Source organism: Aspergillus luchuensis, chromosome 7, assembly GCF_016861625.1.
Source record: "Aspergillus luchuensis IFO 4308 DNA, chromosome 7, nearly complete sequence".
Classification (NCBI taxonomy): Eukaryota; Fungi; Ascomycota; class Eurotiomycetes; order Eurotiales; family Aspergillaceae; genus Aspergillus; species Aspergillus luchuensis.
Window position 1 is genome coordinate 2,919,721 of NC_054855.1, and position 25,998 is coordinate 2,945,718.

The 25,998-nt window shown below is 49.5% G+C and overlaps 11 protein-coding genes across 11 annotated transcripts; 5 read left to right on the forward strand and 6 right to left on the reverse strand.

The window, feature by feature from the left end:
• Nucleotides 1-154: 154 nt before the first annotated feature.
• Nucleotides 155-2,478, forward strand: AKAW2_70973S (uncharacterized protein; the record flags this gene model as incomplete). The annotated part of the gene is made up of 9 exons (XM_041683614.1): nucleotides 155-283; nucleotides 339-354; nucleotides 407-881; nucleotides 956-1,039; nucleotides 1,100-1,176; nucleotides 1,235-1,267; nucleotides 1,325-1,467; nucleotides 1,515-2,021; nucleotides 2,089-2,478. 9 exons carry the CDS (start codon nucleotides 155-157, stop codon nucleotides 2,476-2,478), a joined length of 1,854 nt encoding a protein of 617 aa, XP_041547857.1.
• A 4,128-nt stretch (nucleotides 2,479-6,606) lies between these two features.
• On the forward strand, nucleotides 6,607-7,467 carry AKAW2_70974S (2-keto-4-pentenoate hydratase; the record flags this gene model as incomplete). Its single annotated transcript, XM_041683615.1, has 1 exon — nucleotides 6,607-7,467. One exon carries the CDS (start codon nucleotides 6,607-6,609, stop codon nucleotides 7,465-7,467), a length of 861 nt encoding a protein of 286 aa, XP_041547858.1.
• Nucleotides 7,468-7,697: 230 nt separating this feature from the next.
• AKAW2_70975A (SGNH/GDSL hydrolase family protein) lies at nucleotides 7,698-8,910 on the reverse strand (the record flags this gene model as incomplete). Its single annotated transcript, XM_041683616.1, has 3 exons — nucleotides 7,698-7,934; nucleotides 7,991-8,626; nucleotides 8,716-8,910. The coding sequence occupies 3 exons, from the start codon at nucleotides 8,908-8,910 to the stop codon at nucleotides 7,698-7,700; spliced, it is 1,068 nt and encodes a 355-aa protein (XP_041547859.1).
• Nucleotides 8,911-9,449: 539 nt separating this feature from the next.
• AKAW2_70976A (uncharacterized protein) lies at nucleotides 9,450-10,796 on the reverse strand (the record flags this gene model as incomplete). The annotated part of the gene is made up of 5 exons (XM_041683617.1): nucleotides 9,450-9,652; nucleotides 9,709-9,841; nucleotides 10,131-10,148; nucleotides 10,344-10,443; nucleotides 10,507-10,796. The coding sequence occupies 5 exons, from the start codon at nucleotides 10,794-10,796 to the stop codon at nucleotides 9,450-9,452; spliced, it is 744 nt and encodes a 247-aa protein (XP_041547860.1).
• A 204-nt stretch (nucleotides 10,797-11,000) lies between these two features.
• AKAW2_70977A (Hsp70 family protein) lies at nucleotides 11,001-11,703 on the reverse strand (the record flags this gene model as incomplete). Its single annotated transcript, XM_041683618.1, has 3 exons — nucleotides 11,001-11,473; nucleotides 11,529-11,599; nucleotides 11,651-11,703. The coding sequence occupies 3 exons, from the start codon at nucleotides 11,701-11,703 to the stop codon at nucleotides 11,001-11,003; spliced, it is 597 nt and encodes a 198-aa protein (XP_041547861.1).
• A 230-nt stretch (nucleotides 11,704-11,933) lies between these two features.
• AKAW2_70978S (uncharacterized protein) lies at nucleotides 11,934-13,218 on the forward strand (the record flags this gene model as incomplete). Its single annotated transcript, XM_041683619.1, has 3 exons — nucleotides 11,934-12,071; nucleotides 12,130-12,607; nucleotides 12,659-13,218. The coding sequence occupies 3 exons, from the start codon at nucleotides 11,934-11,936 to the stop codon at nucleotides 13,216-13,218; spliced, it is 1,176 nt and encodes a 391-aa protein (XP_041547862.1).
• Nucleotides 13,219-13,754: 536 nt separating this feature from the next.
• AKAW2_70979S (MFS transporter) lies at nucleotides 13,755-15,390 on the forward strand (the record flags this gene model as incomplete). The annotated part of the gene is made up of 5 exons (XM_041683620.1): nucleotides 13,755-13,851; nucleotides 13,923-14,168; nucleotides 14,225-15,019; nucleotides 15,083-15,256; nucleotides 15,305-15,390. 5 exons carry the CDS (start codon nucleotides 13,755-13,757, stop codon nucleotides 15,388-15,390), a joined length of 1,398 nt encoding a protein of 465 aa, XP_041547863.1.
• Nucleotides 15,391-19,324: 3,934 nt separating this feature from the next.
• On the forward strand, nucleotides 19,325-20,801 carry AKAW2_70980S (FAD-dependent oxidoreductase; the record flags this gene model as incomplete). Its single annotated transcript, XM_041683621.1, has 2 exons — nucleotides 19,325-20,401; nucleotides 20,451-20,801. The coding sequence occupies 2 exons, from the start codon at nucleotides 19,325-19,327 to the stop codon at nucleotides 20,799-20,801; spliced, it is 1,428 nt and encodes a 475-aa protein (XP_041547864.1).
• Nucleotides 20,802-22,652: 1,851 nt separating this feature from the next.
• Nucleotides 22,653-23,312, reverse strand: AKAW2_70981A (uncharacterized protein; the record flags this gene model as incomplete). Its single annotated transcript, XM_041683623.1, has 2 exons — nucleotides 22,653-22,997; nucleotides 23,058-23,312. The coding sequence occupies 2 exons, from the start codon at nucleotides 23,310-23,312 to the stop codon at nucleotides 22,653-22,655; spliced, it is 600 nt and encodes a 199-aa protein (XP_041547865.1).
• Nucleotides 23,313-24,034: 722 nt separating this feature from the next.
• Nucleotides 24,035-24,706, reverse strand: AKAW2_70982A (uncharacterized protein; the record flags this gene model as incomplete). The annotated part of the gene is made up of 1 exon (XM_041683624.1): nucleotides 24,035-24,706. The coding sequence occupies one exon, from the start codon at nucleotides 24,704-24,706 to the stop codon at nucleotides 24,035-24,037; it is 672 nt and encodes a 223-aa protein (XP_041547866.1).
• A 589-nt stretch (nucleotides 24,707-25,295) lies between these two features.
• On the reverse strand, nucleotides 25,296-25,673 carry AKAW2_70983A (uncharacterized protein; the record flags this gene model as incomplete). The annotated part of the gene is made up of 1 exon (XM_041683625.1): nucleotides 25,296-25,673. The coding sequence occupies one exon, from the start codon at nucleotides 25,671-25,673 to the stop codon at nucleotides 25,296-25,298; it is 378 nt and encodes a 125-aa protein (XP_041547867.1).
• Nucleotides 25,674-25,998: the final 325 nt, after the last annotated feature.

The following is a 25,998-nucleotide window of genomic DNA, read 5'->3' on the forward strand; positions in this document are numbered from 1 at the left end:
TCTATGGCTTAAGAATGTAAGGAACAGGAATAGTTCTGCAGGCTGCATACTAGTACTGTTGTTGCCCAAAGCATTTAAAGAATGGCCCCTTCCGGGGAGTTGTAGTTTCATATGATTTCGCAAAGTAGAGTCGCCAACTCCGAAGCATCTAAATATGTATTCGTCTACTTTGGCCTCGCTGGCCGCGGCATTGCTGGCCGGTCAGACGCTTGCCATTGAACTGACGGTTTCAAAGAGTGGTGGGAATGCATCGAGCCCCCTTCTTTATGGGGTCATGTTCGAGGTACGGACTCTGATTCACCCTCTCTCATTACTGCAGTCGCTCATATACTTCATAGGATATCAACAACTCTGGTATGCCAGATCAGCTGATTTACATGGAGAATGGCACATTAACCAGTGCTAGGTGACGGTGGCATCCACGGCCAAGTACTCCGCAACAACGGCTTCCAGGGCGACGACCCGGGCCTCACGGCGTATAGCGCGGTAGGCAATGTCACTATATCGCAAGACACGGCCAATCCTCTTAGCAGCGCAATCACTTCCACACTCAAGGTAGCCGTTCCCTCTGGAGCAACTGGCTACGTTGGCTTTGCAAATGAAGGGTATGAGGGTGTTCCCGTTCTGGGGACTGACTACGACAACTACTTCTATATGAAGGGTGACTACTCTGGCACCGTCAATCTCCGACTCGTGGGAAACTCGAGTGGCATCATTTATGCGGATCACAACATCACTGTAGACAGCACCAGCACCAATTTCACATACTATGAGACTTCTTTCAGCTCGTCTGTGTCTGCAGATGCGCACAATGTGTGGCAGCTACGGTTCGATGCTTCCAAGGTGGCCGGGAGTTCTCTAAACTTTGGCCTGGTGCAGCTGTTCCCCCCTACTTATAACTCACGGCAAGTGTTTCTAAGTACTCTATTCTGAACGACAGTCTAACATTGCTCAGATACAACGGCTTGCGTAATGATGTTGCTAGCTTCCTTGCGGACATAAAGCCGTCTTTCTTGCGGTTCCCTGGAGGCAATAATCTGTAGGTCCCCATAAATTCGGATTGTGTTTGGCGCTGGACTTCGAACTAACTTGTATATAGGGAAGGTGCAAGCCCTAGCGATCGCTGGAAGTGGAACGAGACTATTGGTCCTGTCGTTGACCGCCCAGGACGCGAAGGTACGGAGACCTGTACCTGTCTTCTATAGAGACCGCCATTGACTTACATCTTGTGCAGGTGACTGGTCCTATCCCAACACGGACGCACTTGGTAAGTTCAGCTCGAAAACTCCGTTTGTAAGTAAAGCCAGACTGACTGAAAAGTTAGGTCTCGATGAATACCTTCAATGGTGCGAGGACATGGACATGGAGCCGCTCCTTGCTGTATGGAGTGGCCTCTCCCTAGGTGGCGGCATTGTGTCCGGATCAGCCTTGGATCCCTATGTTGACGACATTCTCAATGAGCTCGAAGTATGCTACCCCACATAATATTCCCAGAGCCCTTCTGACACTAGCAGTACGTTCTCGGCTCCGCAGACACGACCTACGGCGCCCTGCGTGCCAAGAACGGCCGCACCGAGCCCTGGGACGTCAAGTACCTCGAGGTCGGCAACGAAGACAATCTCAACAGCGGCTGTGGTACCTACGCAAATCGCTTCACTTTGATTTACGATGCTGTTCATGCTGCATACCCCAACCTGACAATTGTCGCCTCCACCACCGACACTTCCTGCCTTCCATCCACCATCCCCGACGGCGTCATCACCGATATCCACCACTACCTCACACCCGACGAGTTCATCGACCTCTTCGACGAATGGGACAACTGGTCACGCGACTGGCCCATTCTTGTTGGCGAATACGCCAGTACGACCGGCAACGACGGTAGCACTACCTACTGGTCGTACATGCAGGGATCCTGCAGTGAAGCCGTCTACATGATCGGCATGGAACGCAACAGCGACATTGTCAAGATGGCTAGTTTTGCACCCTTGTTGGAGCATTTCGATATGGCCGAGTGGTCGGTAAGTGCTTGGATTTCCATCACACACAGCTACCGGTCATTATCTAAGAATACTAACTCCGCAACAGCCCGATCTCTTCGGCCTGGATTCCAGTCCAGACTCCATAACCGGTTCCACATCGTACTACGTTCAGAAGATGTTCTCCACGAATCGCGGCTCCACAGTACTCCCAGTCAACACGACCGCCGACTTTGATCCGCTTTACTGGGTCGCATCCGTGTCTGACGAGGGCACGTACTACGTCAAACTGGCGAACTACGGATCGTCGTCACAGAACGTAACCGTGAACATCGAGGGCACGACGTCCGGTCAGCTCCAGTTGCTCTCCGGGGGAGAGACAGTGAGCAACTATCCCCATGATGTGTCAATTACGACGCAGACTTCTACTGTGTCTGGCAGCGGAAGCTACACTGTTGATATGCCGGCATGGGCAGTTGCGGTGTTGGCTGTATCTTAAAGGTTCTGGCGATGATCATTGATATCGATTGGCTAAATTATGGATTCAATACACGTTGAGTGTTCTTCACCTGGTCTACTTTAGTCTCTCTGAATAGAATAAAACATATAAAAAAACAAAAGTAGATAAGTTAGACAGTTCTCTTTCATAGAAAAAAAGTAGACTCCCGCTAAACACATGCGATGCGCTCCAAACCCAAATTCCAGCTAAATATTCCCATATAAAAATAACAACCCAAATAAGCTCACACAAGCTCACTGCCTAACGCTGTATGCAAATTCATTCATATTACTTCCTGGACTCGTCACATGCAATATTCGGAGGTGTCCCTGACTTCTGCTGCGACTGCGGCTGCTGCAAATGTAAGATAGGGCATGCACTGGAAAGCTTTAGAAAGAGGCAGGCATGACAATAGACAAAGGATGTCTCACAAACGCAGGCCGGAGGGATATGTCAGAGCGACGGCGATTCGACCGCATCTTTGCCGTTGTCAAGGCGGGTGGAACGAAGGGTACAATGACTGCGAAGGTGATTGCAGCGGATGCTATGATTTGGGTTATTTGTGTGCTTGGCATATCTGAATTTAATGTTGGATATTCTCAGTGAAAAAAAATTTGACCGCGATTGTAGACGGCTGTAGATTATGTATGTGTTGTGTTGTATTGGTTTGTAGATATGGCTTGCGCTCTGTGTACGTGCGTTCGATCGAACTCCCGAAGGAAAGGTCCTCCCTTCATAATGTACATTCCATGTCATTGCGACCGTTGTCATCTTGACGTAAATAACATTTTGAATGCGACTCGGTTGAGCAATGGACTCGCGCACTGTACGTATCGGGAGCATCGGGACACATTCAATGGGGTTCCCGATCCTCAAGACTTGGTCCGAGGGTTTTCCCCAGCTTCGGCTTCTCATCCGAGATAAGCCTTACCCCTCCTCTTCTGGAGCGTCGGATCCGCGTCGAGCTGCTCGGATCAGATGACTTCACTAGTAAACGAATTCAAACACATGGAAAAGGTCAAAGCCGTGTTTGATGTCTTGTGATGATCGGGTGTGTAGATCAAACAATTCCTGAGAGTATTAGTATGATTTAGGTTGGGTTGATGCTATGCATCCTGTTCTGTGTGGAGGTAGCGGACCCGTTGCCTCTTAGTTTGATGAAATTGAGAATATAACTCAGGTGTACTTAGGGTGGGATAGGCTATCCTCTACAGTGTATTCATGACATATTCCATACTCACTTTTCTCAAGACAAGCATACCAATGAAAGGCACTGTTGAGAAATAATTATTTATAAGAACAACCAAGTATTGACGTTTACTATGCGCGCTTTACCTACAAGTTCCTAGCTCTCTAACCACAAAAGCGTAGTAAATGAATCGGCGCATTCCTCTTCCTAGGATCATTTCTCACTCAATCGAGAATGCATTCCCGCACGATTGAAAGGTTTAGCTTGCCGAATGAAACAGGCAAGTGACGTATTAGGTTACGCCCTGCAGTCAACCCCTCACAATACTATCGTTTTGGTAAGGGTAGGAAATACTTACTAAAAAGGTCCAGGCAATTGAAGACTGTGGTCAATCATTGGAAATCATGGAGCTCGGAAAGATCGGTACTCACCCGTGCTCCGAGATCTCTCCGAACACATCGTCATGGACGTATTCGGGTGGCTGCAGAACGTCCTCAATGTCTTTTTTGTCGACGTCCATATTGAAAAGGGATTGCTGAATATTTCCTGGAGAGAAGAAGGAAGATTCCAGCGCAGTGAGAAGGCCATGGCGACCCCTTTATAACAGGTGTTGGAAACCGGCGTAGCCAATGACGTCGGCGCCAATACAGAGGCACAGAAGACGATTAATGCATCTCGGATCCCCCGCATTTCTGGTCGAAGTGCGGCAGCTGAATGCGGTCTTGATCAACAAGCTTAGCCTTTCCCAATACCGCATATTGTGGGTCGTACCCCCGCAGATAAGCCGACGTTGGCGTTGGCAGAAAAGCAGCCTCGCTAAAACCCCCCAAGATTCGTATGATCGGGTGCCAACCCGAGATTTGCCGAGTGCCCTCCTGCTGCTTCGCTTATCGGTTAAGATAAACTGCGGTAGAAAGAGGGATTAATCGAGAAGTAAGGCTGAAGATTAGACTCAATCACGGTCAAACCCAGTATGATTGATACAGCTAGTAAGTGAGCTAGCCAACCTGCACAGTGGTCGGATAGCCATGGTAACTCTTGAGGAGCGCTCTACGAAAGCAACGAGAGCAGTAACGAACGGAACGAACGCGAAGGAAAAGAGTGGGTTGAATTGAGCTATCTAGGAGAGCGAAACAAAGCAACGCGAAGAGGTGCTTTGTGTGGGCGGCCTGAGCGCAGCACGTGACTAGCCTACATGAATGCCTCAACAGTAACTAATACGGAACTGCGGGAAGGATCATGTCATGGACGGGAAGAGGATGAATATATTTACCAGAATGCTAATTCGCTGGTTGAGCTAACCAGGCAACGAAAATGTACGGCCAGAAACTGTAGGCACCTATGCAATCTTCTGAATCTGTGTCGAAATTGATTCGACGAAGAACATCCGTTTATTGAGAAAACGTTTCATCTCAGGAGTTTTGTATGGCCTCTTGGTTAACACGCTCCCCTTTTTCTTTTTTCTTTTTTTCTTTTTTTTTTCTTTTTCTTTTTTTTTTTTTTTTTTTTTTTTTTTTAAAACGTCCCTCCACGATCTATAATCAGTACATCGTGTATTGAGTGTAGAACTCAATCATGTCACTAATACCCCGCACTCCGACGAGGAGTCTCTCTGCCACTTCTGTCGGAAATAAGTGACCATGCTGAGGTGCTTGCGGCCTTCAAGCGCCTTGAGTGCCCGGCCTTCAGTGCATCTACCCTGCATGACCGCAGTGGTTCTATATAATCCGAGACAATCGTGCCATTACTGTAAATATGCATACATGGGGTGATCAACATACCATAGCTGGCTCACGAGATTCCAAAGCCTCCCACTAGGCGTCCTGAGCGCCGTCTCTCTACTGGCCATGTCAGTGCAATCTGAAATCAATATCACATACACAAGCGGGAAGTTATCATAATGTCAGGCGATAACCGGGAGCTTATTACCCGGGGAAGCAATATTGACATTTGTTATATGTTCGCGTTGTCATTCCGAATCAAGATAATGATCCTGTCAATCAAAGTCGTCCATTGACGGAATGATGTCAATTTCCAGCAACCTCAGATGTGCGGTCCAGGACTTCCAGAAGCTTCCTGACATCTATTTTGAAAGGAACACGAGTATGCCTGTTAGGACAGAAGCTTCTCATTGAAGATCTGCTCCAAAATTCTTTTCACCATGGCTGTTTCGGGAAACAGCGGGAATGGATCTGTGGCCGCGTGGAGTGGCATGTCGTGTTCCTCTAGCCGAGTTTGCTCCATCGTGTAGATGGACATTGGGGGTGGGTTGTTCAGACGCTTTGTTGGATCGACCAATTCCCTCTTGACGATCTTTGCTCTCGGGACTAGGGATTACGGCAGGTCGGAAGAAGGCCTCGTGGCCTTACTGGTTGCCAGTCCAATAACAGTGGGTAGCTCAACCTGGATGAACATTGCTGAAAGAGCCATTTCGAATAATGGATCATGTAATGTTGTCACCAACTTCAACGGTGAACATGTCGTTATTGGATACTACCTATAAATATGTTTATATAACTCGGATTTGTGGTCCGAACCCTGATGACGGCGCGTGATATTTCATATGGTCCATTGCTCGTATGAATAGGTTTCCCACAGTATCGACTCTTCCGAGACATGGAACTGACTATTAGAAATGAGACATTGCCTTCATCCCGTCAGAGAGGCAGTATGAAGAAATCCAATTTGGTCTATGAAGAACCCGATCCCTGACATCTGTGGTCGCTGTCCTCGGCAGCACTCGCGGCAGCACCCTCGGATGAAGGTGGGGGTCTCGGCTTCTATCCGATGCTTATCACATAGAACGTAGGGCATTGACCATCTCGGAATCGGATGTGAGTATCAATCATAGTAGTAAGAGATACCGGGTAAAGAATGATCACAACGCCATTATCCCGAGATGCTTCCATGGAGGCTTGTCAATTAGCAATCGGTTCTTAATGTCCTTGGTGCCATGCCAAAGTGCCACTCTCCATCATCAAATTCTCTCCATTCTTCGTATTTCTAAAACACCCCTCAACATGTCTTCTATCGACCTTAACGACGTGGCATCTGCCCTTCGCACAGCCCTAGCTGAAGCAAAACCCATCGACCCACCAACCAAGACCTGGCCCAGCCTCACCCCAGACGATGGCTTCAGGATCCAAGAAATCAATTCCAAGCACAACGTCGCCAACGGCGACCGTCTAGTCGGATACAAGCTCGGCAACATTGCAAAAGTGATGCAAACCGCTTTCGGTCTTGACCACCCCGACTATGGATTCCTACATGCAAAGTCATTCATCTACGAAGGCACACCTATCCACTTGAATAAATTCATCAAGCCGTTCGTGGAACTAGAACCTGCTTTCGTTCTGAAGGGGCCCCTGAAAGGTCCCAATATCACCGTGGCAGATGTCATCAATGCCATCGACTATGCTATTCCTGCCATTGAGATCATTGACTCCCGCGTGAAGAACTGGGCGATAGATCTGCCGGATACACTTGCGGATAATGGGTCAACTGGTGCTATCATATTGGGTGGAACGCCGCGCAAGCTTACCGACCTTACCCTTAATGATACCCGTGGTGTCTTGAAGCATAACGGCAAGGAGCTGATGACGGGAAATACGAAGAATGTTCTTGGGAATCCGATCTCGGCTGTGGCGTGGTTGGTGAATCGGTTGGCGGAGTATGATATTGAGTTTCAGGCAGGGCAGCTTATTATGCCCGGAAGTTGTCTGGAGGCTATTCCTATGGAGGTTGGTCAGTGGACATGTACGTTTGAGGGATGGGGGACTATCGAGTTCGATGTTGTGTAGATCGTCACTAGGTCTAATAGACATACCACATTATTTCTTGTTGCATGAAATCTTCTACAATCCAATTAATGTGAAGACTTATTATGGGGTCTAATTAATGGCTTCAGTGATCATTGTGTACTGCTGGTAAATGATATATTTCCCGTAAATTTCCTGATCCCCTTATACCTCTATCTCGACTACTCGTAGACTGCATCGTCGAATCGTATATACTACCTAAGTCATGAACCCTACGACCAATATGTCGCATACTCACTCTCCCCCTTCACTACCTTGATAAACTCCTCCGCAATTATCTCATCCGTCCTCTGCGACGGATGCAACTGATCATACCAGAGAAATGAATCCGGACTCGACAGCGTCTCACACTCTGACCCCGCGACATTACAATGATGAATATAACCCGTGACATTCGCCGGCGCTGACCCATTGAGATATTGTTGCGGATGATAGTAGATATCGGAGATCTGCCCACATCAGCAACCATCACACCTCAACCCCTCAAGGAAAGAACTGAACTCACCAACGAATACATATCCATAACTGCGACCTTCGCCCCCGGATACCTCTTCCCAACGACCCACTCAAACGGCGTCCGATAATCATAAACCTGATTAACGGTACTCACCTGCTCCCACATGCGATAACTAATCTCGGTGAAATTCCCCGACTTATCAGGCCAGTAATTATTCGCTCCAATGCCCCCATTCTCCGGCGTCGCATACAGCGGCGCTAACTGCAACGGCACCATGTTCATAATAACAAAGTACTTTCCCTTCGCGGCTTTGTACACGCCATCGAGGGCATTGAACACGCAGTCAACGTAATCCGGGATTGTCTTATTTGCGACCTGCGAATCAGTCAGGAACGCGTAGTTACCGAGATCGTTCGTCCCGATCCAGATGGAGTAGATTGTGCTGTCTGGGTCATTTTGGAGGAACTTTTCTCCCGTGCTAGGAATGTGATAGGCGTTGTCCGCTGTGAAGGCCGGGACTTCGTATTCCAGGACGGAGGGGTAGAGTCCGAAGGAGGTCGTTCGGGGGGTTATTTTGTTCGAGCAGGAGGCGCCACTGACGGCGTAGTTGTACCGGTGGGATAGGTGGGCGTATTGGTGCACGAAGTGACCCCAGATGTAGCCGCCGGAGGCGGATTGGTTTGTCTGGAGGTATTTGTTAGCGGTGTATATGATATAGGTGTTTATGTGCATTTGGAGGTAGGGATAGTGTGTCTAGTGTCTGGGGAACATACAATAGGCTCGACCCAGCCTACTGGCGGCGCAGACCCATTATGGTTGCTGAAGTAGCTAATTCGCGTATCGTCCGTATAGCTATCACCGAAGGAGACCAAGGTTTTGAAATCCTGAATGCTCCATTTTTGGGTGGACTCGGCGAGTGCCGCTTCCAACCCTAGGAGAATGACGCTGACGCAACGTGGCAGGCGCATTGTGCACTGTCCGTATGGCGTATGCGAAGAGAAAGTAACGGGGGATGTCCCCTCCTCTTTATTACAAACATTGAGCACGGATTCGGCTGATGATCGATCGCATTGATGTGCTCTGTTTTTATCCGGATGCGGAGGTGCGGGTAAACTCCGCTCACCGCAACACGACGCTATTCGCGGAAGATCTGCGTCGGGGTGGCCAATGCAGGTGTTTATCCGGGTTGTTTGCTGCAGATTTGGGGTAGTTGGGTGGCTTGGTGAAGCTGGGGGGCAGCGAGGGGTTTCTTGAATTTGATTAGCTGTTTAAGATCATTTGATGGTCGGTTGGGGTGGTGTGTTCTCCGAGGGAATACAGTCAAGAAGTAGACTGTATAGACGCATGGGTTTATATGAGAGCGGCAATACTTTTAAGCTATTGATACGGACTTATTGGACCTGTTTATCGAGTTCGAATAAACTTTCATATGGCTACGCTAGCTTAAAGGAAGAAACACGGTCAAGTATCCTGAACACACCGCAGTTGGAGTGGCCTAGTGCAGCTTTCATTCAAAATAAGTAGCCTGAACCTCCCCGTACGATTGGCCATTGAACTCCAGCTCGAATTTCATTGAGGCGGACCCCGGGGTCATAATAATGTAAAATTCAACAGTGTAGTAAACCGTGCCTTTGCTGTTCCTGTGTTTTGTGAAGTATTGAGTTGGTACACTGCTTAAATCAGTTGTCAAGGTACACAACTGGTAGACACCTGCATACTAATTAGCTGATGTACCTCTGTGGAAGATGAAATAGTCAGTTGCCTACTACTATCGCTACGTTCTGGTGCTTCACTGTGAAGGCATATCTTTAGTCTGCTTGTAACACTGGGCGTTCTGCCAACAGCAACGGTCATGTCAAAACCCATCCGTATGGGTTTTCCTTCGTGAATCTCGTCGCCCTACAAAGTGATGAGCAACAGTTACAAGGTCCGCCACTGAGTACTTGCCTTGTGAATATACCAAGTCATCATGTCGCGAATATACCACCTTTCCCTCAAGTCATCCCAGAATCTCTTTGCGTCTGGAAACTTAGCCAATGTCTCGGGATTATTTGTTTCATGCCAAATGCCATAGTGGCATCGAGCAATTCGGTTGGTAACCTGGTTGCCTCCCAAACCATATCGGACCGCACCACTGGGTTAAGGTAAGCAGGCTGCGCCAATACCCTTTCTACCTTAAGAGACTCACAGCATCACAGCAGACCAACTAGTACTTGTTAGCTTGGACATTATAGAAGACATTCTCTAATTTCTTACGAGTTTGGTGGCTGCATCACAACAATGTCACTGAATGTTTCCTGAATACAGTGATAGAGGTACTCGGATGACCCGAATCCTCCCACCAGAAGGATCGCCTACCGGTAATAATCAGCCACGCTCGTAAATCAAATGATGTACTCACCTTCACTGGCATATTCTTGGCTCTAGCACTATTGACCTGGTGAACTATTTGCACCTTGACTCGGTCAACAACCGGATCAAAGATCTTCTTAATCTGAGCACTATAGTTCTAGAGTTTAGCTTCGAGGCGCGCAGGGATACTTCGATGATGCAGATTTACTCACCCCTCCAGCTGAAGAAACCCATCTTGTAGACCTATTTTGGGGTTATCCTTCAATCCAGGCAGAGGTACAAAATGGGTCTCCTCCTCAAAGTCCGGGTCACTCGCAAAATTGGGCTTGATTTGATCTTGCCAATACTTCAACGCCAATTCGGAGGATTTTCCACTTAGATGTTTATCATTCACCAGAACATTGAGAAAAGCCTTGAATGCGGCATCGAGCAGAACCGATCCACAGATGTCACCTGCTTTTGTCAGCCGATCTAGATAGCGTCTTGGCTGGAGGCATAGCATACCGCTGCCTTCGGATACCTCCTCCAAAGACAATGGAGACACCGTCTTCACGCAGTATGAGATGAGATCCTGTCTTGTTCAGCCATGATAATTGCAAAATAGTCACCCATGTGGGGATAGGCTTAATTACCACAGTACCACCACCGGCATCGCATACTACGACAACATCGTTGTTCTGCATTCGACGTCAAAAAGAAGCTCTTCTTATCGCATACCCCAACTTACCTCGATGGAGTTAGGTTGAATTGCATTGAGACAGTACAAAGCTGCCGCCTCTGGCTCAGATACCAAAGTAATATCCTTCTGAGGGATTTTGGCCCTTGAAGCAGCTTTCAAGGTCTCATCCTTTGCCTTATCAGACCAAATGGCTGGCACCGTTAGGACATACTTCATTTCCATCTGCTCGGCTGCTGGGCCGAAGCGCCTCTGGAGAATCTTCTTGGTGTGGTCAACCAGTCCTGTCAGATACATGCCAGTCAAAGTAACCGCTGGTATGCGCGACCTTTTGAGGAGTCCCGCATCTATCAAAGATGCTACGTATCCTGAATTCCGGGGCTCATCTAATAATAGCTTCATGCCCCGGATATTATCTCCAACAAGGTAGTTGGTTTGGTAACCCCAATGGACACGCCCACCGCATTTGATCGCCATGGTGCTAGGGACTTTAGGTATTGTCCCTGTTGCTAATAATCAGCAGATTGTTTTATGAACGTATCGAAAGACGCCACAGACGGTTCCCAGCTCCAGGCCACGACATTATGACTTCTGGCTTATCTGGACAATCTCTCAAAGCCCATGCGACACTGACAAATATTAATTCCCCGATCACTATTGGATAAATAATTATCTCTTACCCACTATAAGTGGTGCCGAAGTCAAGTCCGATGACGATACGAGGATTCGACATATTTGAGACACAGTAGTATATTATCGTACAGATACGAAGAAGAAAATGTTGAAGTGAAAGGAGGGGTGGCAGAGGGGATTTAAGGAGCCGAAGCGAGATGGATTCTGTCATTACCATGCATCACTTCCGTCCCCATAGTCACGATGACGATTAGCCAGGAGTGATGAAGTCAACGTTGGCGAAGACCTTGGAGGATGAATTCAGCATTTTACACAACGGCAATTACCACCATGGAGCAGTTCATCGACATCGTTTCCCAGTACTTCCCAATGCTTGATGTCCTTCGCAACATAGAAACGCCACGAAGACTTGCTGCCAACGGCGATATGTCGCCTCCAAAATCGTCACCTGTCGAACATCTTCTTCGCGTGAGTCGATTTCTCAGTTGACGATGTAGTAATGACATCCACATGCTCACATTCCCAGAACAACCCCGAATTATACAGAGGGTTAGAAAAGGCTGCGCTGGCAACGGGTCACGTAGAAGAGGGCCTTCGGCGTCAACTATACCACGCGCAGCAGTCTAAGGAGTCGATGAGATTAGAGCTGGCTAAAAAGCAATCGGACATCCGATCACTCACGCAGCAGATACAAGCACTAAGTTTTCAGCCAAACGTTCTCTCTGACGACGATATTGCACAAAATATGAGACGGCTCCTACAGCGACTTCGAAACTGGTCCAATACATACTTTCGCGACTTGGAACAGCTGAACAAAGTCAGACAGAATCTCGAGCACAATGGAGCAATGTTTGTACCTCGAGGCCCACATGAGGTTCGCGCGTTTATCGCCTCTGTCGTCAGTCAGATTCTGTTTCATCGCATATTCGGTTTATACCTACTAGGGATACCCAATGAAGAATCAGGAAGATTCGTGTCTATTGCAGAGACACTACGGCAGAACTGTATGACTTCCGATCTCTTGTAGGTCAAAGTGAGGCTGACCTGAACCCCAGGCCCCGGGAATACTGAGCATCACTGGCGCACGGCCACAAGCATAGCTGCGGAGAAGCTTGGAGATGAGCAAAGCGATATAAACATGGTGGCATCTCAAGTGGAGATAATGCTCTCGCAGTACTATTCCGTTGAACCGTCCACCGTGGCCAGGCGCTTGCGTGCCCTTGTGCAGGAGTGTATGCAGTTCAAGCGCGATCTAGATCGTCAACTGAGCCGCTATCGTTTCTTTCGCAGTGCCTTGGGAGATAATTTTGCCCCGGATTATATGCAGCATGCTATACCTTTCCAGGAAGTTGCAGGTCGTGTTCAATGCACGCTGTGGCCCGGCTTGTACAAAGAGTCAACGAGCGGGGCTCTCGTTGTAGTACCAGAGACGGTCCTGGCTACGAAAGATGCAGAAGATCAGAGCCCAATCTGTACAGAGGTGTCAAACACTCTGGTTCCAAGTTTACAGGACGTGTCAGACCACCTATCAAACCTTGGGGAGAGCGTCGATAATGAAGGTGTTCCCTGCAGGGATTTGGCCTTTGATATTGAACTCGGAGGAGATACTGTGTGAATGCAGGCCTCATTCCATAATAATTGAAATAGGCTATAGTCATTTACTCTTGACGATCATAGGCTATTTGCCGGATATTAGAGTCAGCCTCATTGAATTTTTAGACATAAATAGTAGATAAACCCCCAGTGGGCTATTGATGCCTTGCTGCCTGGGTGCCTGTTCAGGATTTGCCCCACCCGCAAAACATGTTCGATTTCCCCTGCAAGATGTTTGCTCCTCCCTGCAGTCAACGCGGCCCCTAGGGTAGATACCCACCAACAATGACCTGCTTAGGTTTATGTTGGGACACCTCCATGCAGGGCCCGAAGATCATGGGAAGCGGTGTATATTATTCTCATCTATTAACTACTCCGTACTCCGTGCTGGATGATTAATAAGTAACCCCGGCTTCGGTTTCGGAATTGCTAGCCGCGGACTCCGATTGGGGTGCCAGCTAAGGGCTGACACCCATCCCTCAATCCTTATCAGCAGCGCTCCATCGCAATGTCTTCTCTGCCTCATTCCCAACTGGTCTGCAGTTGTACGACGGCACCATGACTTTCTCCGACTCCAAGGGAGGCGCATGGGGCCAGCAATGGCGGTCATCGCCCCTTTTCATTGTCAGCGCCATGGCGATGGCCTTGTTCACTGGTAACACTCCAATTGACTGCGTTTGTCCTACTGTGAGGAATTCCGCTTACAATATCTGTCGCCTTATCTAGACACCTTTCTCTACGCCTTCCTCGTCCCCATCCTCCCCTACGTTCTCGAAAACCGCCTCGGATTAGACGTATCCCTCACCCAGCGCGTGAGTTTCGCTTTGCTGTCAGAAACCGCCATCGCTGCTCTCGTTACAAGCCCTTTCATTGGCCACTATGCCGATCGCATGTCCTCCAAGCGAATCTTGCTCGTTGGATCGCTGTTAGCTGCGTTGTTTGGATCCATAGTTCTGGCCTTGGCGACATCAAGTAGGTCTCTATGTCGCATATCTCTGGAATGTTGGCATACTGACAATCATGCTCAGCATTCACTCTCTTCGTGGGACGTCTCATTCAAGCGATTGCCAGCTCCTTCATCTGGGTGGTTGGATACGCCACGATCGCGGACAATGTGCAACCGGAAAATCTGGGCAAGACATACGGGGTTATTTCTCTGGTCGTAGCAGCAGGTACCTCAGGGGGTCCGATGGTTGCGGGCATTCTTTTCGAACTGGGCGGATACTGGGTAGCATGGTCTAGTGCCTTTATTATCCTTATCCTCGACATTATTCTTCGTCTGCTCATGCTGGAAAAGCCGGACGTCCAAGGCGACACGGAGTATTCTAGCAATGCGAGTGTCGCATCGGACCCTGAACGCGCACCTCTCCTGAGCAGTAATCCCGGCCTCGAGGGCGACATGGCGGGCTGGAAGTTTTATGTATATATTTTGCGGTATCGCCGCTTCGTCTGCGGCGTGATCAGCTATCTTTCCTTTGCTGTTCTGGTCTCCAGCTTCGACACTACCCTTCCTCTTCATGTTCGCGATGTCTTCAGCTGGGGTAGTTTTCCTGCTGGTATGATGTTTTTCGCCCTGCAAGGTCCCGGGATCCTTCTTAGCCCCATCTGTGGTTGGCTGAAAGATCGGGTCGGGACACGATGGCCTACCACGGTCGGCTTTTTGCTTCTCGCGCCCGTGATGTGGGTGATCGGCATGCCTGGTGACGAGCGATTCCCATGGGCGAATGAGGGCGACCGCGGAAAAATTATCTACGCTGTCGGTGTTACTGTGGTGGGATCAGTGTCCTGTCTGCTGAACGGGGCCGGTACAATCGAAGCTACGGGTAAGCACATCTTCAGCAGTACAGAAAGGATAATAGTATGAACACAACCTAACGCAAGTACAGTCACCATTGACGAAGTCGAAGCCAAGCACCCCGGCATCTTTGGCCCCAACGGAGGCTATTCCCGTGCTCTCTCAGTAGCCAGTATGGGATGGACGCTCGGAGCATTCATCGGGCCCATCATCTCCGGCTATATCGCCGAACAGGTCGGATACTACGAGATGAGCTGCGTTATCGGTTTGTTCCCTACCACTCTCAATTTTGTGACAACACTAACAGAACTAGCAATTGTCTGCCTTCTCTCCGGCGTCAACACTGTCTTCAACCTAGACTCGAAAGTCCATTTCGACCGTGTGGCGGAATCCACCTAGACTAGACTTACTCTCCGACGCGACCGTCGCGCAGACTCGTATATACCCTGCCGAGATAAACTCCCCGGTTGACCTACATGAAACGGTCTATTGACGATACATCCAAAAGTGTTTCTCCTTGCATATACGAAAAGTTCGTGCATCTTGCATTTAGCGTTTCAGAGATATGATAGCATAAGAGAGATCCAGATTTAGAGTCATCATTACATTACATGTGAAGCCGCGCATCCGTGCGTCGATATTATATCAATCATGGATAATCTAGCGTTGTCCAATATATGAGTTGTCTAGACCCTACACTTTAGCACGCCAGATACGAGACAAGCTATCCGTGCGCAGCACCTATCTACTATTTCTCGTACACCCCTAATATCCAAGATACGCATAGGCCTCTCCCCGTCTTGCCGGTATAGATGAAACCCTTATCGGGACATGCTAAATAGTACAGGTCCAACGTGATACAGCGCGACTCAATCATAGGTCCAATTTAGTACTAGTAGGGGACCTTACGTACGCTCGGACCCAAAATTCAGTAGGCCCTGTCGCCTTATCTCTATGTGTTGGGGGATAATGCATCTCACATTTAGTATATTTGACGTGATGGAGATACGTCAACTGTAGGAGGTGATCTAGGTTTGTCTGTTGGGTTGTGTGCGGGGTCAAGATACGAGATTATTATGCTTGGCTTGACAGATATTGCGGCTGATTCGACTCTGTTGAGTACTCCGTCCACGACGTAGTGATTAGGATATTGTTGGAGTTAAGGGGTACTATTGTGTCATGCTAGTTAGTGAAGAGTGCATCACACCGGAGTTTGCTGTCAGAGACCTTACTATGATGATTACTAGTAGATTCATCATGATGCACGGAGTAGTACTACCTCCAAAAGTATAGATCTAGACCTATCTACCTGCGTGGTAGTATCACGAAGCGAAACAGCCTAACTAGCCACGAACAATAATAGGCTACTCATATAGGGAAATACCCTCCGCCATGCGGCATTTACCACAGATCGAGATCCCCCATGCCATCTGCATCTGCATGGAACTAAGATGGTTGATGATGAGTACATCCGGTTCATATTGGATAATAATAATCATCGATTCATGCATGGGTATGTTAAGCCACGTCCTCAGGATGAACTAGGCCTGCCGATCTCGCGATAGAGTTTGATGACAGTTACCGGGGTGGGGATATACCTGCTCTCTTGTCCTATCTCTGTAACCGTTGACCCTATAGAAGGTAGCTGTGCTAGGCACTAGAGGCATCACGAGACGGTTATTTGCGTACGTGTGACAACGACTTTCCCCCCGCCCGCCAAGCGTGGCAGGGTTTTGGACTTGCAGATCGTCAGTGTCGGATATCGGGTGCGAGGTTTCGCTCATGTCTGGCTATCTGGGCGGATGCAATTTCCGGGTATGGTCATGAGTTCCTTTCCTCTTTTTGAAGTGATCGGGGGTTTGATGCGGTGCGATATCATAGTTGCCTGGCATCGGTTTGAAGGCTGTGATTGACGGACCTGTATCCCGAGGGAGGTGGTTTTGTCGTACTGGACGCATTCTCGTATAATGTCTCTGTCAGTCTGTCTAGGCTATGTTTCTATTCCAGGGGTGATGGAGACGCCGGATAGCGGAAGAGGGAGGGGGTAAGAGGGGCCTCGCGTGGCCGTTCCGGCAATTCCTCCGGAACGGCTGCAGCAGATGAGGAGTTGACATCCCCTGCTGCGACCTATGATTCGATGATGCGTTTCTCCGCATAAGGCTGAGTAGTCGTCATGGACGGAGTTGCTTCTGGATTGAAACGATCCGGTGCGTACTAGTGACGAGAAGCTGAAATTCAGAAACAACCGCAGTTCATGGTCTCGAAGAAAAAAAAAGTGTTGACTAGCTTAGTTATCGACTAGGTAGAAAATAGCTATGGATCGTCAGGAACACACACCGTTCTCGGAGGGCGTTGCTGGTGGTGGTCGACCCTGAGTGGTGGAAACCAGAGTTGACGCTAGAAAATTCAGATCTGACAGGTCAAGCAAAACCGGTTTTGAGTCACGCATGGTGTCTGTCTCTGTGCATGACAGGTGCATGAACTTTTGACATCCATGGAGGCAGGCAATTGATTTGTGTCTATACGAGGCAACAGGCTGCTTTCTTTAGTCTAACAGGATTTGCTATCCCCTTCTCAGTCTGTTTCCCTACCAAGTAGTCGATCCGAGACCATTGAGGCTACGTCACGCAGCTCACGGACGAGGCCAAACGAAGTGGGGAGCACAATAGCGCAGGACAGCATTGAATGTGGTTGGATGACGAAGTACCGTCGATGGAACCCGGCGGCCGGCGCAAAGACTCCCATAGTTCTCCGTATTATCCCCCTATCGAAGATTCCAAGTCGTGGGAAGAGGGGACAACCAAGGGGAGCTGCGAGCGGAGTCTAGACTGTCCTGATCATTTCGGAGGGTCGGGATCGCGACCGAAGGGCACTTGGACCATCTGTGTGCGGTTCCTGAATAATTAGTGCCTGGCATTGGGATCAATTTCATAGCCGAAATGCCTAATGTTTGGCGCACAACCCCTTTAGTGGAACTTATATGGGAGTTAGGATATCAGCATAAGCGCCGATGGCGCTGACAGAGATTGATCCTCATAGTCTAGGTTAATATGCTCGATTTGCGATCGTAACATGTGATTGTGATTACCCTAAATCAGTCATGCAGCCGCAGTAAATCAAACGACAACATTCTTCCGATGAGGTTCTCTACATCATCGTCATCAACAGCTTCAGCTGCGGTTAGTTAGCCTGAAAAACTTGACTGAAGATGCCAGGATGTATGCAGGAGCAGGTGACCCCCCTGCCCTCTTCACGCCTTAGTGTCTTGGCTACGCACAATCACACACCAAACAAGTAGAAATTTTCAGCAGAAGATCTCAGCTCATCCACATCTTTGTTTCTGCATCACCATGCATAGTTTCCTACCATTCCCGGTCTCTGCGCCGGCATCGCTTGAGAGTTGAGACACGAACATGAACCCCTTCCGGCCGACGAAATCAGTCCTTCATCCTGGCTCATCTCAGTCTTAGCTGCCACACGGACTGACCCACACCTTCCTGTCTCAACCTCGGTAAGCACTTCCTTCCTTCTCACCCAGTCCCTTTGATCTATCAGTCCCCTCAATATAGTACTTACCACTCACGAATGGATCTAATGGACTAACCTGCTTCCAAGAATGCCGCGCCGGACCGTAACGGTTGTGATGAGATGATCCAGCGTGTCCACCGCGGGCCAGGATACCGTTCAGTCAGTGACAGCTTGGTCTCTCCAGCCTATAGCATCCCGAATCGGCCGTGGTCTCGGAGGTCGGGTGGAGCAGCAGACGCTGGCCTGGCGCCGTTGATGCTCGGTCTCTGCCTCGACGGTCGCCAGACGAGGTTTAGTTTGATGAGTGGAGAACCTGCAGGCAAATCTCTTTTCGTGGTTTTGATTTTTGATTTTTTATTCTTTTTCTTTTTCTCGACATGGAAAGTAAAACTTTTTTTGGGTCTTGGTTCCTGCCAACTTTTTTCGCCGCGTCGAGTCTCCATACCACCATGGCAGACCTACCTCCGAACAGTCTCCATATCCGGCCGAACATGTCTCCTGCTGGTCTCTACAAACTACGGAGCCTGGCCGGTGCACCGGGGTGATTGGTGTACATATACAAACCCCAATCCCCTAACCTTTTCCCCCTGGATATTAGTAGTCAAGTTTCGCCTCCGAAGGATTTTTCTTCACTAGAGTCTTCTCAATTTTTCTTCTTAAGCGATTCCCCTCTGGTTCGGGCAGCTACGCACACGACACGCATTCTCTTTATGGCAGCACCCCTCCACAACCTTCGATCGTCTCTCATGAATAGAACCCTTTACCGCTGTCGTATCGGTTGAATCACATCTCAAAAGTTGCAACCATGATGGATCTTGGGTATGAGGCGACTCCGCCACCTTCCGCTGGAAAGGATTGGGTCAGCTTCTGGAACTTCGTGGACCGAGCTCCCCCTCTCGAAGCCGAATCGGTCCCCCGCGATATTCTGGTCGTGGGTGCCGGCATTGCGGGCATTGCCGTTGCTCTGGCCCTCTCAAAGGAATTGACGCCCTTTGTCCCCGATCTCCGGATCAACGTCTATGAACGGCACGACATCCTTTCCACATCCGGCGGTGCTATCAACCTCACCCCCGTTGCTCAGCGCCATCTGGATCGCTTGGGTGTCCTCGACGAGCTGGACAAGCTGGGACCGGAGTCTGGCACCGATGTAGATGCTATCCAGCTGTTCTCCAGCCGCTCGGGACGCTCCCTCGGCGCCATCAACTTTACTGATGACAATGGAAACGGATTTGGTGGGTATAAGGGCCGCAGAGTGATGCGTATCATCCTGTCCTTGGCCATGTTGAAAGTTGTCGAGCGCACTAAGAACGTCAATGTGGTCTTTGGCAAGAAGCTGGTCCGCGGCAAGGAGTCAAAAGACAAGGCCGTCCTATACTTCCAAGATGGCACAACGGCCACCGGGGACCTCGTTCTTGGTTGCGATGGGGTCCACTCCAACGTCCGCACCCATTGGGTCTCTCCCGAGCACCCGTCCGAGTACACTGGCATCTCATTCGTCCAAACCATGATTGATAGCAAAGACATCAAGGCCCCCGTTCATTTCCGCTCCACCTCGATGAATATTTCCCGTCATGGCTCTTTGCTCGCCAGTTATTGTGACCGAGATCATACTCAAATCTTCGTTGCCGCCATCGTGCAGTTCCGGGAGGAGCTCCTGTCGCACTACAAGATTGAGCCGGGTCAGGACTGGCGGCGCACCGCGGCTATCAAAGATGCCCTTTGCCAAGAGATGCGGGACCGTTTCGGCCGGTCGGGCCTCCCGGCCATCCGGGACATGGTCAACAAGGCCGATGACTGGATGCTCTATCCTGTCTGGCAAGTTCGCCCGGGTGCACGCTGGTACCGTAACCGGGTCATCCTCCTCGGTGACGCGGCGCATGCAGTAAGTTTTTATCCCTTGGATGCCTTTGACTTGATACTGATATTAGTAGATGCCGCCGCGTGATGAGTCTGCCGCGTACGCGCTAGACGATGCCATTCTCTTCTCGCGCATCCTAGCGAAGCACCGCTACGATCCTCTCCCTGTCGCCTTCAAGGCTTATGAGGATCTGCGGCGGGGAACGGTCAATGCCGCCTTCCAGGTGTCGCGGCGGATGTGGGAGAAGAACCGTGACCTGGGCTTCTTGGAGGGCCGCCTCAAGGAGTGGACCATGCCCATGCAAGTCCGCAACGGCAAGGAAGCTCGCGAACAGGCGTGGGGCTTTGATGCGACCAAGGTGCAGCTCCCGGGACCGGGAGACTCGACCTCGTCGCTGTATTCATCTGAAAAGGAGTTCCTATAGAGGGTTTGCATGGGTGGTGTTCCGGTTGGCGGGCTTGGGTTATTGGGTTCTCACGAGCTATGATATCATCTATACAGTTTTACCATACAGCAGGCATAATGCCGTGGCTGTTTGATTTTTGGCATTTCGGTTCTTGGTTCGGCATCATATATATCAGACACGTTGGTCTCTTGAATTCATCATCCTTATTTCGGTTGCGCGGCGTACCGAGTTTTGATCCGAGGTACGACGGGGGGAGTCTATTCCCAGATGGGAAGTCTTCCGGATTAATCAATTTAGATAAATGATTAGTTAATGTCAGTTAATATCTCTACTCTTCATCCCTTTTCCTCCAGGTTAAAGATATTAGTGACCCAATAAATGGACTGTTATGATCGTCTCGTTAAGTAATAGATAAATACGAACGGAAAGAGTCCCCGAAGCTGCCCCTAATATTCTCTCCTCCCCCAGGAACAACTAGTCCAACTGAACCGTTATGAACCAAAAAGCGACAATTTATCCACCCGGTTAATAACCAGCCCACTCCACCCCACTAACATCCAGAAAAGCGGCTGGCTTGGACTATTTACCCCTTCCTTTCCCCTTCTTCCATCCACAGTTCCTTCGAGTTCCATGGAACAATCCTAATGTCATGCCATGTGCCTGAAAACCAAGACATTACCCCGGAAAGGATGGGAAAGATACAATGAAAAAAAATTTTTCCCCGTCTTACCCTATGGTCAACAATTGTCTTGGTTATGGTCTGATCCCTACATGTGTCCCATGTCGCATGGCCCTTGGGTTACTTGAGTTTAGTCGGTAGATAGTTTCTGCACTAAAATGTCTAGTGGTGAGTTAGTTGGGCTGACTAACGTTAAACCAGAACATAACTGATTAGTAGTCTAGTTTGGGGTTAGTTTTTTGTTGTGATGGAATTTTTCGGGATCGTAAGCCGGGATATGCTCATGTAGTTGGCCAATGGGGTTGTCTGGGTGGGTGGTTGTTGTTTAGGATCCCGGGTATTACTTAGTAGTCTCTACTATTAATTACGGTAGGTAGGGCATAAATGGATGAAATAATTCCGATTCCGAGCTCGATTTCGCCCCCATTGTTAGATGGACGGACGGACATGCCGGATCTGTGCGGCATTTGGATGTTGGGGTCGGATCTGATCGGGGCGGATCTATGGGGTTCTTGTGATTGTTTTTCCATTGGTTATGGGGGCCGGGTGAGTACGAGTGTTGTAGCTGTGGAGGAGGTTGTAGAGGTATAGTGTGTTGTAAATGGAAAGTACGAGTCAGTTGTAGAATACATGTCCGGCATTGAGCTTGAGGAATTTCCGGGAAAATGAACCAAGGTTTCTCGGTCTTCCCCATGTCGGTTCGTAGGGTTGTGTCTGTGTCGCGTGTCCTGGTAGTGAGAGGAGTGAGTGGGGTTCTACGCCATTCGATGGGATGACTGCAACTGCCGGTTAGAATTGTAGACTTTAGTCTGGAGTAGACGGGACGCGATGCAGTATCTAGTACACAGTAGAAGTGACGGGATGGTGTGGGGGCGTTGTCGTGGTAGTCCGAGAGTATGGGGTGATAAGTGTTTAGGCGATGGGCGTGGGCGTTGAGTTTTCCGCGGAGATGTCGGAGGTGGGAGACTGCTGGTGGATATACTATAGTAGAGTTTATCGGTTAGAGTGGGTTGATTTGGTTGATTTAAGTCCCTTGTGACGTGTGCTGTAGGTCCGTAGTACTGTTTATTCTCTGATGTTATGTAGTGGTGTACTGTCTGCGTTGCAGTAATATACTTATTAATGCTCTCTCAAGGCCCTCCTCAACACCCTCCCCAACACGCTACCCCATCAAAGTAGTCAGGGTTCAATCAATCATACTGCCACGCCGCAATCGAACTCCCATTCGACACCCACGGGTAGGCAAGAGCCTCAAACTGCAAGCAATCACTCACATTCCCCGACGGCACCGTCGCATTCTTCATGGCCGCAAAGACCTGCCACGCACCCCCGTTCACCTCCTCATCCTCATCCAACGGACAAGCCATGAACCCCGTCGCCCCGAGGCCTGTATACGTCCATTGTCCATAGCTCGTACCTGGCGTGTAGCAGAACGTGCTCGTCGACGCACCAGGGTCCATGTATGTCGTGTGCGCTTCGACAAACTTCAATGCGCCGGTGGGATCGACGTAGATTTCTTGGACGTACCCGGAACTCTGTTCATCATTAGCCATTTTTGTGGTGAGAAGGAACTTGGGAATGGTAGGTAGGCATACCAGGTAGTTGCTGTAGTCGATCACGGTTTCATCTCCTGGTGGGCATGCATCGTACTCAGCTACGTCCTCCGGGCATGCGGTGGAGGTCGTGCCTCCTAGGTAGAAGTTGGTGTCGGCAGCGGTCAGGGGGAGGTTTTGGATGAAAGTGCCAGAGCGGATGGACATGACGGTGAAGGCGCCGGTGCTGCAGTTCGTGGCGGAGAGGGCAGGGGTGACGAGTGTGAGGAGGGAGATAAAGGTAGCTAGGAAAGCCATTGTTGTGGTATTGAGGCACTGGTTGTTGGTAAATTGGGGTTGATGTGATGAGTTGTGGTTCTGATGTAAGATGAGATGGTCAATCGCATATTTATATTTATTGAATGGTTGAAACTGACAATGTCAACTCGGTCTCATCATCATTCTACGATAATCAATCAGGCGTGCAATGATCGTCTGAGCTTGGCTATTCTAACTGAGACCTGCATCCGCATTTCTCCGTTATGCCTATCCTGATAGGACAGAACATCTGACAAGCATGAAGCTATACGCGTCGTTGGAATTGTCTTACCTGTGACTACTTTCTACCGAATCAACAGGCCAGCTATACGGGTGGCTGCTTACAAGGAGTTTGATTGGGTTGGGCGGGACCGGCCGGGATAAGTCTACTGGGATATTGATAGGACATTGTCAGAAAAATGCATCATTGTGCATGAGGCTGGGTTAATTATAGTTCCGTGTCCGTCTAGTGGGACGCCGAGGAAGCTTACTTTTAGTGTGACTATTCTAAACCGTAGGGGCTGTGTATAACATTGTGTACTGCCAGGAGATTGTTCGTTCTGGTCCTTCTGTTTTGATCACTCGGTTCTTGCCTACATCCACCCTCGTGCCCTGTTTTGTTATACGCATACGGCTCAAAGCTTCGTATTATCTTCTTTAGCACGGTCCCTCAAAAATACTAGTATATTCCGGGTATAGCAAGCGCAAAAATAAATCTTGACTCACACTGTCTTCTGAATCCCTCCCATGACTAGCGCAGTCTCCAGCTGCTGTGCCACCTCAACGCCCTCGAAATCACGATGCAGCAATGACCCCTTCTGACATGCCTCCCAGTCAAAACAAACCAGCTTACGCCGATTGGGCGTGAACAACAAATCAAGCTCCTCTAGCGACCGCTGCGCAGTCTCCGGATAGAACAAATACGTAACAAAAGAAGTCGCGATGCAAATACCCCCGAAAACGAAGTATATCTTCCACGCAGCCTTATTTAACGCTTCAGGCATATATAAACCGAGCCAAAAATTCGCAAACCAATTAATGCAGGCAGAAAGTGCAGTCCCTCTTCCCCTTGCCGAGACAGGGAACACCTCATTCTGATAAGTCCAGGGCAACGCAGCGCACGTCGATCCAAAAGAAATCATGTATAGAAACACAAATGCCACAGCAGCATTGCCGGCATTGAGGTTCGCAAAACTGTATTTCAACTGCTGGGATTCAGCATCGAAATGCGGCGAGCCGTAGCCAACTAGTAACATGCCAACAACAATCATGCAGATGCCCATGAGGCTTGGGCCGATAATTAGTGGCTTCCGTCGACCGTATCGGTCGATCATGATGGTGAGCGAAAAGGAGGCAACTAGGAAGAGGGAAGATCCGATGCCGTTCGCTAGCATTGCCGCTTGGGTCCCGGTACGTCCGGTCTGCGCGAATACCTTGGCTGCATAGTAGAAGACGATGTTGACGCCGCTGACGTTCTGCATAAATTGCTGACCCATTGCTAGCGCAGTGCGACGCCGGTAGGGCGCTTTGATGAGTAGGCTCAGGTATGACGGGGGAGGTGTGCGGCCCTCATATTGCACGACTACTCGGATTTCTTGGAACTCGGCTTGTACGGATGGATTGGAGCAGTCACCGTGGCCATGAAGGTCTGCCAAAACTTGAAGTGCCTCGTCGCTGCGATCGTGTTGAAACAGCCAGCGTGGAGATTCTGGGCGTAGATAAATCAGCATACCCACTAAGACCCCAGGTACTAGCTGCAAGGCAAAGCACATGCGCCACGCGGCTGGTCCGGAAATCTTAAGCGCTCCATATTGTACCCAGTAAGATACTAGCAAGCCAACAGCGATCCCTGCGCTCATTGTGGAGGACATAATGCCGCGGACTGTGTGGGGTGTTGTTTCGGCGGTATACCTGACACTTTCAGCAAAACCACACGAGATCGGGGGAGGGAATAATTTAGAGACAGCGATAAAGATAGTATACTTACAGAGAAATAGATTGGAATAGGCCACCAGCTCCGAGTCCATTGACAAGTCGGCCCGCGATAAACATGGCTTGGTTTTGTGCAGCGACAACAACTGCCTGCCCGATCAGATAAATAGCTACACAAATGAGAAGCGTGTATCGACGGCCGAATCGGTCAGCAAGAAAGAACCCAATCAGTAGCGAACCCCCAAACTCGCCAGCCTGAAGAGCCGCTGCCATGACACCTTGTCGGTAAGCTGATGGCGTATGAAAGTAGGAAAGAAACTGCGGCATCGTTAAGATGCCGCTCATGGACGCAATCTCCCATCCGTAGGCGAAGCCCGCTATTGATGGTGGCAGGGCGTAATACAGCCCCGATCGCAGGGTTACACCCATGTCTGTTCAATCCCTGTAGGTTGATTAACAGCGTTCGATAATGGCAGTTCTAATATACCAGGGTAGAAAAGAACTAGCATCTGGTGGCCGTGGCTTCAATCTGGGGAAGATGCGGGGCCCTGCGCGCCAGCTCATCATTTCTCCAACCAGCATAAAATTGTGCCATAAGCAGTTTCCATTATATTGCTTTGATAGTCGGCTGAGTGGATGAGGGGTGAGCATAAGAGGGAGATCGCCAGAGTAGTTGGTTGGCAAGCGCACAGACGAATGAATATGTGATTGGCCCTGCAGGCCGATAAAGCTTAGCATGCAGCCAGCTTGCAGG